Raw genomic sequence first — 14,089 nt, 5'->3', positions numbered from 1 at the left:
TGAACCAACCCAGTCAGTTTGTGTGTCAAGTGGGCTGCGACAAGAAAACCACCGTCTCCGGTTATACTTTCAAATTACACTACAGCACTTTTTGAACACGCCAAACAAAAACAAAAAAAGTTAATGTGTATCATCGTGTTGAAATTGATTTAAAAATAAAGTTATAAAAGAAAATAGATGCAGTGCAAAAAACAACAAAAACAAAACATTTACATACTGTATTCTATTTTTTGTTTATGTTCGAAATAAATAAATTCATTCATTCATTCACATGGTTGGCTTATAATGCAATAACTTGACAAAAAAGGCAAAAGAATAAACAGGGGGCAGCATGAAAGCATTTCCTTCTCAAATAAAATATATGATGCCTATTTGATTTCCTCCTTGGAAGCACATGTACAGTACTTTACCTCAAAACTGGTGTATCATCTGCAGCTCATTGCATACAACATTACATCAATCAATTAAGTATATTTCTTTCCACCTCAAACTGAAACACACATTTATACTATTTATAAGAAGTCACATATATTACCCAAATTACAGTGACAAATTAATTGTCCAGCACATGGTGAAAGCTAAGGAGCAATTTATAACCCATACATAGATTTGAGCAGTTACTTTTACAGAAAGATAAAAACTAGACATTGAGGATAAATAATTAAAAGGCTATGGTTAAAAACAAACAGCTATTTGGAAAATCATTTAGATCAGAAGCAAACAAATTCATGCACATAATATGCAGAGGTAACTATGTAATTCCATCAAAGGAATGTGCTGCTTCCTAATATTACAATGGACCCCATGAGCTTCATATTACATTCTGTTCATGTGATTGGAGCTGTTTTTTTTTTTATTGTTTTTTATTTTTTATTTTTTAATTTGATTAAAATAGTGAAAATAAACTGCAGTCTATCATTCAACAGTACCCTTCATCCTCTTGTGAAAGTAATTAACAAGTATAGAGTCTTTAATTCTGTATTCAAACAGTAAGTTTAAGTAAAATGTATTTAACAATGTCCTTATCCAGAGAGGTGATATCTGATGAGCAGTTTTATAAATTAATGATATATAATACTTATATGCTGCCTTTCTCAGAGGGCAAATGATCACAGGTGTGGATGGATCATTTCTCCTTGGTTAGTCCATTGTCAAGGTTGTTATCCATGACTGTGAGCTCGTCATTTTTCTTTGAGTTGTTCAGTCTCTGTGCTTGCATGTTGTATGCCCAGGCTCGGTCCACACCCTGGCCCTCGATTCTGCAGGGTTTCCAGTCAGTGAAGGGAAAACGTCCAGCCACAACTACGGCATCATCAGGGAGCTCAGCCTGCAATTTATCCTGTAATAAGGAAAGCTAGGAACACAAATATCTTCAGTGAGCTCACATCCAGATTTCCCAACTACAGCATTTTTGCTTTGCTACACTGAGACGCATTACTACCTCATGGTTTCTGCTTTTTGCCCCCCACTGTTACTCACCACGCTCGGAGCCAGAAACACTGTGACATTCTTGCATTCTGTCAGATTGACCTGAGAAGAGATTACAATGCAGGATGTAAAGTGTCCAATATATGTATTTTGTAAATCAACTTCAAATATCATGTTTTTATAATTATGTTTCATTCTCTTTCTTGAAATTAACTGTAAATATTTGGGCCTCCCTAACCCATATTAAATGAATGGGAACTAATGCTCCTGCTGAAGGGAAGACAAACACGCTGAAGTATAAAGCCACTTGTCATACATCATAAAAATAAAGAATTAAACCAGAAAAATAACAACAACAAAGACTTAGGCATGTTAGGAATGCAATAAGGCACAGTTGATGACTGACAAACCTTCCAGAGATCTTCCCGTCGGTACGACACTTTTTCATGATGGCCTGCTCTCCATGCATGAAAGTAGGAGAGGCGAACAAGCCAAGGGTTGAGCTCATAACCAACAGCAGGAGTGAAACCCTGTTGATGGGCTTCCAGGACCTTAGGGGTTAAAGAGTGACCACAGTCAAAACTCACTGTTAAAGTGCAAGACAAGAAATCCCAAATATCTTGCTCATGCTTACAATGCGGCCGTCACCGGATCCCAAATCCACAAGACCTCCCTTTCGACCTCTCAGCAATGTCATGACATTATTTACTTGAGCTTTGCTGGCTGGCATGTAGGGGACCTATTGGAGAAGACATTTTGAAAGATTTTTTTTTTTATGTTTCCCAAAACTATTTGGAACAAGCAGAGTTCCACCAGTAAGTGTTAAGAAGATGTAGACCATACTTGAAGCCTTAAAGGCACTTTTCGGAAACCTGGTTGAAGGATTCCCACCCACATAGCATACACAGCAAGCCCAGTGCCAGCGGCTATCTGAGCAACACCCCATGCTCCAATGGGCTTGGTCTTCAGCTCTGCAAAGGCCTCGTCTAGTGTGTCATTGTCCATTTCTGCATTCAGTGTAAAGAAAGTAAATGTTATTTTATAGAAAATACTAAAAATGACAATAAATATATTATACATTCTTAAAATGGAGGTACTGCAATCAACGTATAGTGATAATTTGAAATAACAGTGCTCCATAAAAATACCAAATATCTTTCTATCTACAGCTTAAGTAGCCTACACACCAGTAGCATAGATGCCAGTATAAGACTGTAATAACCGGTTTTGGTTGACAGGAGAGACAGAGATATTAACTCGACTGTATATGCATTATTGATTTGTAATGATCTTGTATTAACCCTAAAGAGTTTTGAATTACGTATAATTAAATACTAGACAGGCATGTTCTGTGCAGCAGTGAGCCTGGTTAATGGTTCTGCGTCGCGTATTCAGGTCTTGTTTGTATCCAGCTACGTTGTCTAATCGAAATCAAGCACGGACTTATTCATTCATTCATTCACAAAATCTGCGATCTGTTGTACACAATAACGTAATAACGGTTCATATACTGCGGTAATTAACGATAAAAACTCTCATTGACCTGCAGCATTGAAGCGGACACATTACCTTGTTGGACCAGTCCGTCTGCCAAATGTTCCGTGTATCCGAGAGCTGACTTCCTATCAGTTCCGGAAGTTGTGACGTTTTTATCACTATTGACTTTTAACTGCTCCTAAGCCTCAAAAGTCTTCATGTTTTTGTTCATAAAATTAAACAGATGTTCCACATAAGCATCATTTTTTTAATTTGAAATAGAAAACACAAGTTCAGAAAAATAATGTTCTGCCACTTAACTATATTATTATGAATATATTACAAAAAACGGTCATTCAAACAGCAGGAAAATCATCAACCATTATTCCTCTATTGTAACAAAGTCAGAACTTTAAGAATCAACAGCCTTGGTATCAAAATGAATTGTTAAGACCAAAATCCAGCCTGTACAGAGAAAGAGAAATGCCCATGTCCAGAGTTCAAGAGGACCAGTCCCTGTTAATCACTGTCTGCATCGTCACTGATGACCCCCTTCAGGTTGGCCCACTCTGAGATCTTTCTTCTCCCTTGGTGTGCATTGTTTTCCTGATCGCTGTCCGAGCCAGAGTTGAGGGTACGCTGAAACTGACGGCTCTGTTGCTTCTTCTGTAACTGTCCGCGTGTAGAACGACCTGAGAGAGGCAGGCATCATTAGTTGATATTTTCATATTTTGCATGTGTAATAAACTGATGACAATGAACACCAGCAACTTCAGTATCAGTAGAGGTGCACTATGCACCTTTTCAAACAAACTGGTCATTAACCACAGCCACAGGCAAAAAAGTTTCCCTTTGGAGTAAATGTACATGATTTCATTTATCTTTATTCGACTCACCCCTCCAACCCTGTGCAGTGTAGCTGCAGTGTCAGTGGTTTAACAGCACGGAGCTGGATGGATGACAGGTGTGTCTACTAATAGGTGTGTCCTATTTGCCTGGCGGTAGGGATTGATTGGTTGGCCTGCATTGATCCAGCTTGCAGCTTTATGGAGAGCACCTTAGTCTGAGTAAAAGGCTGTAGTGACCAAAGAACGAAAGTTACCTTGTGTTGCAATGATGTTGCTGACATCGAGCTCAGCTATTTCCTTAGCCTGTTCTCTTTCTTGTTTGAGTTTTTTGCATTTTTGAAGAGTTGGATCACCTGTGTTAAAACACAAACACACACATTATTAATTCCCAGAGTTAATCAAATTGTGTCCACTGTAAAGAAAACTAAAACAGTTTTACAGTTTACAAAATAGATAAAAATGACAAGGCAGTTATAAAAACTTGGGTTGAGTTGGGTAACCTAATTCAATTAAATTTAAACCTATTTAGAAGGAAACTATGAAGATGAATTTCAAAAAATGAGCAATATGGCCATAAAGTGTGATCTGTTGAAAGTTAAATGTATTCCCACTGACCATCAACACCAAGACTTTCAAGCTCCTTCTTCAGGACAGCCACCATCGAGCCAGTAGTTTTACAACCTTGAAGGAGTTTCTTGTAATTCTTCCTCACGCCACACGCAGCAATGTAGCGTTTGAATCTCACCACCGCTTTGTTTTCCTCCTGCAGGGGCGAGAGAGATTGTGAAGAAAAATGCAACTTTATTCTACACCTTTACTCTGCATTGACCCAGCATATGTATATATGTTTTAGTGACACATTTACAAGAGTTGGTTTTATCTTCTTAGCAACTTATGATGTTTTAAGATACAACTTCATTATCTATAAAAGATATGTAAATTGAACGATTTAGTTTACTTCATTTTAGATCACTTGACCACAGTAAAAATGAGAAAAAAAAAATCCAAGCAACGTGAAGCATCATGAACATCACCCATCACTTCAAAATAGGGTTAGGGTTAGGGTAGCAATCAAAATCAATTTATCATCTTTAAATGCAGAGGACCTTCTAAAAACACAACAAACCAATATTCTTCTGACTATGATTTATAACATCACATCACTTGTGGACTCACCTTTTTAGCCCTGGGGCGCTCTTTTGTCGTAGTTTTCTTTTTTTTATTATCTTTATTATCTTCTGTCCTATTGTCCTTGTCATCCTCCTGAGAGGAGACTGAAGACGAATCTGAGTCTGGGTCTTCATTTTCCTTCTCCACTGAGACTTTTTCTTCTGCACAACACAAACAAAGAGTGACACTGAGTCAAAAAAGTGTGACACAATAAATGAATAAACGGGGACATGCAAGTATAAACTTTTTTCCCCACCTTTTTCACTATCATCTGAGGACTCATTACTGCTGGTCTCATGGCTCCTTTCAGACTTGTTCTCTGCTTCAGTTTTGTTCCTCTCATCATTCGGCTTTTTCTTCCTTTCTGGGCTTATACTGCTGTTTTTTTTCTTTGTAGTTGTCGCTTTCTTTTTCACTGTTTGTTTTGGACTATCACTAGATTCACTCTCTTCCCCTTTTTCCTCTGGCTCCTTCATTTCTTCATCTGAGGACTCATTACAGCTGGTCTCATCGCTCCTTTCAGACTTGTTCTCTGCATCAGTTTTGTTCCTCTCATCATTCGGCTTTTTCTTCCTTTCTGGGCTTACACTGCTGTTTTTTTTCTTTGTAGTTGTCGCTTTCTTTTTCGCTGTTTGTTTTGGACTATCACTAGATTCACTGTCTTCCCCTTTTTCCTCTGGCTCCTTCATTTCTTCATCTGTTGAGTCTTCACTATCCAGCAGCTGTTTCTGTTTTCCATTTGTCTTGCGCTGTGATTTTTTCACCTCTGGCTCTGCATCCTCAGATTCAGATTTCAGTTGGTCTTCACCCTCATTCCCCTCACTTTCTGATTTGCAGCTCTCTTTATCCTCAGATTCTGTCATTAAAAGCACAAGACAAAACAAGACATTTTGTGGTTAATAAAACTCAACAGAACCTGCTGATGAAACCAATAATCCTGACTATAAATAATCCAAACATGGCTAGAGTAACAGAGGTACTAGTGAGTGATATTTTCTGAAAATCACAACTACCTTTAATTCAACCAAAAAGGTTTAGTTAAAAGTGCAACAGCTGACCTCACTCTGGACTGTGTCTAAGGGCAAATGATGACCAGTATTATCAAAAATAACATAAAATCCACATGTATTTAACTAAACTGGGACAAAAATGGACAAAAATTGTGGTACCCTTCATTTTAAGAAAGAAAAGCCCACAATTTGTCACTGAAATAAGTTGAAACTGACAAGTAATAATACTAAATTTTGTTGCACAACCTTTTTAGGCAATCACTGCAGTCAGGCAATTTCTGTAACTCTTAATGAGACTCCTGCCCACTCCTTGTGAGCAAACTGCTCCAGCTGTCTCAGGTTTTAGGGGGGGCCTTCTCCAGACTGCATGTTTCAGCTCCGTCCACAGATGTTCAATAAGATTTAGATCAGGGCTCATAGAAGGCCATTTCAGAATAGCTGACTGTTTTTTTTTCTTTGCCATTCTTGGATGTTTTAAGCTGTGTGTTTCGGGTCATTACCCTGTTGGAGGACCCCTGACCTGCAACTTAGACTGGGCTTTCTGACACTGGGCAGCACATTTTGCTCCAGAATGTCTTGATAGTCCTGAGATTTCATTGTACCCTTCATAGATTCAAGACACCCTGTACCAGGTGCAGCAAAGCAGCCCCAGAACAGAATCGAGCCTGATCCATGTTTCACAGTAGTACCGTGTTCTTTTCTTTGTATGCTTCACCTTTGCATCTCTGTACAAACGTGGACAAAATTGTTGGTTCCCTTCTTCAGAAAGAAAAACCCACAATTGTCACTGAAATAACTAGAAACTGACAAAAGTGAAGGACCAAAGAACATTCTCCCCGAAGCTTTGTCGACGAGACGAAACTGGAGCGTTTTGATCCAAAACTGAAGCTTTTTGGCAAGTCACATCAGCTCAGCAAGCACACAATCGACAGCAATAATTTGTAACAAGCTTGCAGCTTTACATTGAAAAGTATGAGATGCTACAACATGCTGCTTAGGGTAATGCATATGCCCCACTGTTCATAATCCTCATCATTAAAATTACAGGCATCTAGAGGCATTTCCAGAAAATAAAATATTACAAACCTGATGATGAACTTGACACATGACGGGATTTCTTTGCCCTGGATTCCTCTTCCTCGTCTCTCTCATTTATCACCTCGTCATTTTCCTTTTCTCTCTTCCTTTTTTGGGGCTTCTTGATCACAACCTCATCTTCACTTTCATCACTTTCCTAGCAGGGAGGAAAAAAGTGAATAACGATGAACTAAAAATGACCATCGCAAACATTTTACACACGTAGCTGTATGAGAAGAATTCAGATACCTGCATTTTCAACAGTTCCTCTTCAACCAGCTGTTTCATGTAATTTTTGGCCTGTGGACTCAGTGATTCAGAGCCGACTTGAGCTAAATATCGCTTTTTTAAAATCCCTAATGTCAGTGTGCTGGAATAAGACATTTTAATAAGGTTATTCACAGGAACAGGCATGATTAATGATGAAGAAACATGTGAATACATCATACTGAATGACAGAAGCATAAACAGGTGAAGACTGAAATTTTAACAGAGGTAATAATGATAGTACATTTGTGTTTTAAACATATTGTTGTCTGTGTATTATGAGGTATCAAAGTTTAAATACAGGAATATTTTGTGTATTGTCCTTCAAAACTAAACTAAACTACCTCCAAATACAATAAACAAATTTTAATTTGATTACAACTGGCTTGAGGTGTGCATGTTACCCTGTGCACTGTCAGCACAACTTGTTTTCATTTACCTGTAGTTTTTCCCCTTACTTCCTGTATCTTTTGTCTCATTGACAAAACACCCACACAGATATTGTTAACAACTATTAGATGCCACATAGCAGCTGTCACTTGTTCTACCTGAACAAGGCTTCCCTGACTTTGTGGAGCTGAAGCTTTGACCACGTGATTAAAAACAAACACACAACTCAACCATAGACCGTAAAAACACTGTTGAACTGTTGCACACGTGTGACTGTTTTAACTAATTCGCGTATTACAGTTACAGCAGCATACAACAAAGTTTAAGTTGTTGAATGACTGAGTGTGTTGCTAGTGATAAACTACACCAGTGGGTTTAATAAAAAAAGATGCTTTAGTCCTGTTTGTAGACCAGTTAGCGACAGTTCACACAACACACACACAAACAAACAAACAAACAAACACACAGTTAAAACACCATTTAAACCTAGCGTGTCCTAAATGTCCTGTACCTGAGGTCTGGTTTATCGCGGAGTTGACCTCGAACAAACCTACGGATAGTCTCTTTCTCTGACACCATCTTCTCTGTCTGCCGCTACTTGTGTTTCTTTCTGGCGGGTAGAGACGAACCCGGAAGTGGCGTCTGAGCAGCGCCACGCCCACCCTCGGACAACTTTTATTTTTTGAAGGCAGTAAAGAAGAGGAAACTTATATTTTACCCTTTACAGTCTATGATTTTACCACATAAAATAAATGAAAAATATATAATAAAATATTTTTTCGACAAATGTAGCGTTACCTAAAAAAGGAACTAGTTCACTTGCCTTCATGGCTTTACTGTATGTGTTTCTCTAAAATAAAAATAAAAAACAAGAACTGTATCATTTGATTGTTAAAAAAAACAAACTATTATTGTTCATTTGAAAGTTTTTAAAGGAGATTTGTTGTGGTTGAGTTCTTTTCTTTTTAAGGAACAAAACACAGGAACACATGCACCGATAAATATTTAAAATCTTGACTTGGGTTTCATTCCTCATAATAGGCATTAGGACCCAAATAATTCATAACACTGTACAGAGCGTTTGTGAATATTACATTCCTATAATCATGAGTTGGAATTAATAAAATGGTAAGGATTATATCACACGAGCACTGTAGTAAATATCTGGTTGATAACCATGATTTATTTTCTGGAACATGTTTTTAAGTCCATTTATTCATTGAACTTTAGAAAAGAATGGAATAAAAAGAACAGGAAGCTAAAGCTGGATTTTATAAGTAATTTATTCAGAACATTCCCATGACCACTATTGGACGGAAGTTATTAGTGCATATTTCAAGGTAATCCAAGGTGATTTTATAAAGGGTCTGAGATACATATTGCTCTCAATGTTTTCTTCAGTATCGAGAGTGATTAAGTTCACATAAAACACTGGTGACAATTAGAAAGAAAACACATCATACCTCTCCCTGAGGAAAATAAAAATTCAACCCAATATCAATTAATTTAATCATCACTGTATGGCCTATTGAACCCTTTGATGCCCTTTAACAAATTTAAGTGGTTTGGTGTAAGACATAAAGCAGAAGTGAAAAATCATGGCTCAGAATAAAATACAATATTGAACAAATGGTCTCTGTTCCTTTTGAAACTTGGAACTGAAATGTAAGTTCTCAATTTAGTAATGTACAGGAGTAAATTCACAATCTGATGTGTGCTATAAGAGTGCATCGTATCGTTCCCAAAATTAAAACTCACTTGAGCACTAGTTAACACAAAGATTGCATACAATACAAAAGTTAAATACCAAACAATAAATTAAGTTCATAAATTAATTAATAAAAAACATCTTGAAGCAACAGCAGTAAAAATTTAAATAAAGAAAATTGAGCTGCTCAACAATCTCATTCATGGACAACCTGGCTAAGAATGGCTACTCGGTTTAATTCCAGTGTTAACACCTCTAAACTAGACTTCGCCATCCTCCGTTCGTCACTGCCGGGGCAACATCTCACGCCAACTCCTCAAGAGGCAGCCGATGTTTAACAACTTGAATGAAGTGACTCACACAGTGTTTCCTACAAGTCAAACACAGAGGCGGCTGCCAGTGCACATCATGAGCACCTACATAAACAGTAGGTTGTCTCCTCTAGGTATAAATTAGCCACCGTTGGGGTGGGACATGGGTTGAGGCCCATTCAGTAACTTGCAGGAGGTTCCTCGAGTTCCTCAGAAATATTTTTGCCAGTTACATTTCCCAGGTTATTTGACATATTTCCTATTTAAATAATGTACACAGTCTTTTTCTTGTAAACAGAAGCATTTTTCACCTCCAAACGACTCTCACCTCGTCGCCAACCCCTGTATTTCTGCAGTGCCGCCTAAAGACATTCAGTAAAAGAACTACTAAGCTATTGCTATGATCAAGGACATCTCTTTCACTCTGCTAACATTCAACAAAAAAAATAAACATACATCAAGTAACTCTTCTATGCCCTATGGTTTCACATTATTAGTCCTTGTACACAGTTTGCTGACCGTGCCCTCTTTCGTCATGCATTATATGCCTTCTTACGTGGATACGTCTTACTCGTCTGTCCCCTCCCACAGCCCCCTCTTCCTCCGACTGGCCCAGTGATGAACCTGAGCCTCTAGAGTCTAAAAGGTGTAAGCCTCCTGGACCAGATCCTCGGCCATTCTCATAGATGAGAATATTGAGGGTTTCTTCAAAAATTCGGGCCTCGGGAAACTCAACCTAAAAAAAGCAATGGACAATGGTCAACTTGGGTCATAAATAGCTTTTGACAGGTATATTGAACTGTGTGTGGATTTAGTTAACTGTGGGCAGAGCCAGGTTAGTCATTTGCTTGTGTGACTTTGTGCCAAGTTACACTAAGTGGCTGCTAAACTCAATGCCTGAAAGAAAATGCACACATTTCCCGAACGATGAAATCAGAGCTGCTAGGCTTCCTGTATCCATTATATGATGCTTACTTTGGTCTGCTTCTTCTCTGTAGCATAGACAATGGAGGTGCAGCATACTTCGGCGATCTTGCGTCCTTCACCATAGAAAGACCAACAGCAGATCTCATCCCCAAGCACGTCTTTGACAAACAGCACCCGGCCATTAAATCGTAGTACAAGTTTGTCAAACAGTTCGATGTTCTTCAGCAAGTTATCATCAGAGTTGCTGGTCACAGGCGGAGACAGAGAGGGAAAGATTAATAAATAATTTACACTAAAAAAAGCCACATCGATTGAACATGTGAAACACTGAGAGGTTGTTGTTGCAGCGTTACTTATATTGTTTTTCACGCTGTATAGGACACACACATACCTGGTATAAGAGTATTTGTTGTTTCCTCTGTTGTTCTGCAATTTTACTACCGGCTGTGGAGACAAGAGTCAGGAATAAATCAGGGTAATTCATCTGTAGTTCACAAGTCAACAACTGTCTTACACAACAACAGGCTCCCGGCTCTCAGTTTTAAATCTTATTTCTTTCAATTCTGTACAGACAGACATTTGCTTCACAGGACTTGACAATAGACGACTGCGACCAGGTAGACTTATGTTAGTGTCAACTGGATTTTGATGAAATGCTCTTTACCTTTCTACAAGTAGCAATCATCTTCTGCTCTTCTTTGGCGGAGGTGATCATGGGGATGCGGCACACAGTTTCAAAAACATCCTTTTGTTTCTGAGGGTAAACAAAGAAAGGACACTGAACTTAATTGAACTGATCAATTAACTAGACAAAAATGATGAGTAACTAATTTTGTCTATTCAATAATGTTAAACGCCCATCATAAAATACCTGGGTTCAAAGTGATGCGATTACAAATCTTGTTTGAGATGGTGAGATGCAAAGCTCTTTGTGTTTGTGAAGTTAAATGACCAAGATCAAAACAACAACTAGTTTAACGTGTTTGGCATCCTTTTATACAAACAATGATAAATATAAAAGAAAGAGATGGTGATTAGGTTCAAACGAATACAATGAAGAGCATCTGATATTACATGTAATTTAAACAGTACAAATGAATGCATTGAAAGAAGAGAGGAAGCAGGTGAAGTACCGGTAACTGTTGAGTTTGGTGTGGAGGGGACAAAAGGAGGGTAAAATCATAAAATCTTTTTATTCTACTACTTCTATGTACTGTAAGTAAGTAGCCCTGTGTTTTACATCTCCATTTACCTGCATGGCACTCAGGCAGTGCTGGACGAGTCCCTGGACGCGATAGTACTGGGCCTCTTTCAGTACCTCATCCAGCTCTCTGTGATCCTCTGGAAGAGGTACCGAGCCATCTCGCAGGAAGTTTAAAACAAGCCCAAAATGTCGACCACTCCGATCCAACACGACCCAGCCTGTGACAGCAGGAAAGGTTTTTTTTTCAGTGGCTGGTGTACTGCAGTAATCTTTGTTACTTGTTGTGGTAGACCGATGGTCCCCAGTATGGATGATAGAGACAGTTGACAGACAAATCGAGGACCCTCACTTAATGATTAATATATATATATATATATACACTATATCATACTAAGTTCCTTTCAGAGACAACATTTTCTTTTTTAGGACACTTAAAAAAGGAAGTGTAGTCATTTAAGAACAGTGTGCAGTGTATTTGATTATACATTAACTCCAGATGCCAACCACACAACTGCAGGACAGACCTTAGTAGACATTAAAACTCATAGTTAAGCTCCACAAATATTCAGTTTTATGTTCCTCACCTAAGGCTGGAGGCACACAGTTAGTATAGACACTCTGCGATCATTTCTCAAGGGCTAATCATCATATCTATGCTGGGTAACTTGATAATAACAACCAATCCTGTGTCCCAGTGACACTGATGTTAAACTAAAAATGCAATTTTGCTTACCGTAGATTACATTTAATAATTCATCATTTCTATGAAACCATACTTAACAATCAGCGTCACAGCACACAGAACCTGTAAGGATCCGGTGAAAAGGTTAGTGCTCACATCCACCCACCTTCAGAGTCTATGGTAGCCTCGGTTCCTCCATTGCAGATGCTCCGCAGCAGGCTGTCTTCCTTGCTTAATGTCTGGACAGTGGTATAATGCAGCGAGCCGCCCACGTTTAGCTTAACATACTTGCTCCCCAGCAGACCCCGACCCCTGTGCTCATCCGTGCTGAGGCAGACGGCCTGGGAGACAGCACACTGGGCAGAGTCGGCAGCAGCAGCATGACTGCCAGCTGAAGCCTCAGCAGACATGGAGCTGAAGAGTCACTCCCCGACTGTAAAAGCAGAACAACAGTGTGGCTTGTTTGCAGCTCAGGCTTTAGGACTGGAAATGGGTTTGTTCATTTATCGCTGTGTATTTTAAAAAGTCTCTTAAATGACAGCTGTTCGGGTGAACTACATGTAAAAAGACCCTATACCCTCTGAGGCAGGTTTTTTTGTCCTTGTGTGTAAAGTGCGTCAGTTCAGTGCCAAGCATCTTTCCATATACTTCAACACAGTGAAATACAGGAAGCATTTCTTTCAGAGTAAAGCCCACAACAAATAAACCTACACAGGCAGTTTACGTGTTCACCGCCTCGTCGACTGACTGAAGCCAAGCTGTTGTGATAACAGGCTAAATAAATTAATTCAGGTATATCAAGTTATAGCTTATGTCAAAGTGTAAGTTACTCACCACACTGAGCATCCAAGGCAGCTGCACGGCTGAACGTAGCAAGGCTAAACTAAAATAGCTCGATGTGTAAGCGTTAATAACCCCGTAGTCCTTGATAACCCACCGGCCAATGCGATAAGCCCGAAGCACACAAACTACTTCACTACGCAGCCGACATTTGACAGCTCATTTTAATCGCAGCTAAATCAAAGTGGCTAACAACAACAGCTAGCCCTGTTTTTTTTGGGGAGGGGGGCTAAACGCTTCGGGCTGACAACGCTACTCTGTTTTGTATCGCTTCTCGGGCGGAGGATCGGAAAACTACCCGTCAAATAATACAAGGTGCTAAATGAAGGAAGGTCGAGTCCATTGTTGGATTGAACGACTATTAACTGATGCTAATGTGAGAAGCTAAATGGGTCAATCGGAAACGAAACTGGGCTAGCTGCTTCCGCTGCTTTCTTCTTCTACAGTCAGCTACTCAGGCCATGACATGAGGATTACGCCCCCTGTCGTCGGAGTGTCATCAATACACATCCTACAGAGGGCTTTTTTTTTTTTAAATTGCAAAATAATAAATACAAATTTTTACATATCAAATTAATTAAATAAAACAATTTGACCAAAGTAGAGTTTGTTTTAATGTCTTTTGGTTTCCCAGTCCATCAATAGTTTGTGCAAAAAGTGTGTGAAACTTGGTTTGGAGACGGTCCATTTTTTTTTTTTTTAAATGAATGTGATATTTGCTTAAAAATAAAATAAGTTGTACAAAAAAAAT

The 14,089-nt window shown here is 38.8% G+C and overlaps 3 protein-coding genes across 4 annotated transcripts; all 3 read right to left on the bottom strand.

The window, feature by feature from the left end:
* Window positions 1-866: 866 nt before the first annotated feature.
* antkmt (adenine nucleotide translocase lysine methyltransferase) lies at window positions 867-3,018 on the bottom strand. 2 transcript variants are annotated; one of them, XM_085785426.1, is made up of 6 exons: window positions 2,998-3,018; window positions 2,272-2,435; window positions 2,063-2,167; window positions 1,839-1,979; window positions 1,480-1,530; window positions 867-1,354 (listed from the first exon to the last, which is right to left on the bottom strand). In XM_085785426.1, the coding sequence occupies exons 2-6, from the start codon at window positions 2,431-2,433 to the stop codon at window positions 1,127-1,129; spliced, it is 687 nt and encodes a 228-aa protein (XP_085641552.1). In that variant the 5' UTR covers window positions 2,434-2,435; window positions 2,998-3,018; the 3' UTR covers window positions 867-1,126. The 2 variants fall into 2 exon arrangements, with proteins under 2 accessions (XP_085641552.1, XP_085641551.1); XM_085785425.1 differs by having other exon boundaries at window positions 2,972-3,015.
* Window positions 3,019-3,285: 267 nt separating this feature from the next.
* Window positions 3,286-8,284, bottom strand: hirip3 (HIRA interacting protein 3). Its single transcript, XM_085785424.1, has 8 exons — window positions 8,178-8,284; window positions 7,259-7,379; window positions 7,019-7,166; window positions 5,179-5,778; window positions 4,929-5,083; window positions 4,368-4,515; window positions 4,007-4,105; window positions 3,286-3,596 (listed from the first exon to the last, which is right to left on the bottom strand). Exons 1-8 carry the CDS (start codon window positions 8,243-8,245, stop codon window positions 3,424-3,426), a joined length of 1,512 nt encoding a protein of 503 aa, XP_085641550.1. The 5' UTR covers window positions 8,246-8,284; the 3' UTR covers window positions 3,286-3,423.
* A 647-nt stretch (window positions 8,285-8,931) lies between these two features.
* kctd13 (potassium channel tetramerization domain containing 13) lies at window positions 8,932-13,789 on the bottom strand. Its single transcript, XM_085784548.1, has 7 exons — window positions 13,333-13,789; window positions 12,665-12,931; window positions 11,865-12,034; window positions 11,277-11,366; window positions 11,004-11,056; window positions 10,661-10,856; window positions 8,932-10,421 (listed from the first exon to the last, which is right to left on the bottom strand). The coding sequence occupies exons 2-7, from the start codon at window positions 12,906-12,908 to the stop codon at window positions 10,179-10,181; spliced, it is 996 nt and encodes a 331-aa protein (XP_085640674.1). The 5' UTR covers window positions 12,909-12,931; window positions 13,333-13,789; the 3' UTR covers window positions 8,932-10,178.
* Window positions 13,790-14,089: the final 300 nt, after the last annotated feature.

Source organism: Trachurus japonicus, chromosome 8 (genome assembly GCF_045865225.1).
Source record: "Trachurus japonicus isolate A0001 chromosome 8, Traja_1.0".
Classification (NCBI taxonomy): domain Eukaryota; kingdom Metazoa; phylum Chordata; class Actinopteri; order Carangiformes; family Carangidae; genus Trachurus; species Trachurus japonicus.
Note: the sequence above shows the minus strand (reverse complement) of the source record. Positions and strands in the feature narration are given on the sequence as shown.

Coding starts and splice junctions, on each gene's coding strand:
- hirip3 (XM_085785424.1), bottom strand. CDS start 8,245: ATGGTGTCAGAGAAAGAGACTATCCGTAGGTTTGTTCGAGGTCAACTC. Junction 7,380..8,177: donor CGCGATAAACCAGACCTCAG/GTACAGGACATT, acceptor GTCTTATTCCAG/CACACTGACATTAGGGATTT. Junction 4,106..4,367: donor TGAAAGTCTTGGTGTTGATG/GTCAGTGGGAAT, acceptor GTTTTAACACAG/GTGATCCAACTCTTCAAAAA.
- kctd13 (XM_085784548.1), bottom strand. CDS start 12,908: ATGTCTGCTGAGGCTTCAGCTGGCAGTCATGCTGCTGCTGCCGACTCT. Junction 11,367..11,864: donor ACTGCCTGAGTGCCATGCAG/GTAAATGGAGAT, acceptor GTTTACCCTCAG/AAACAAAAGGATGTTTTTGA. Junction 11,057..11,276: donor TGATTGCTACTTGTAGAAAG/GTAAAGAGCATT, acceptor TTGTCTCCACAG/CCGGTAGTAAAATTGCAGAA.
- antkmt (XM_085785426.1), bottom strand. CDS start 2,433: ATGGACAATGACACACTAGACGAGGCCTTTGCAGAGCTGAAGACCAAG. Junction 1,531..1,838: donor GACGGGAAGATCTCTGGAAG/GTTTGTCAGTCA, acceptor ATCTCTTCTCAG/GTCAATCTGACAGAATGCAA. Junction 1,355..1,479: donor TGTTTCTGGCTCCGAGCGTG/GTGAGTAACAGT, acceptor TTGTGTTCCTAG/CTTTCCTTATTACAGGATAA.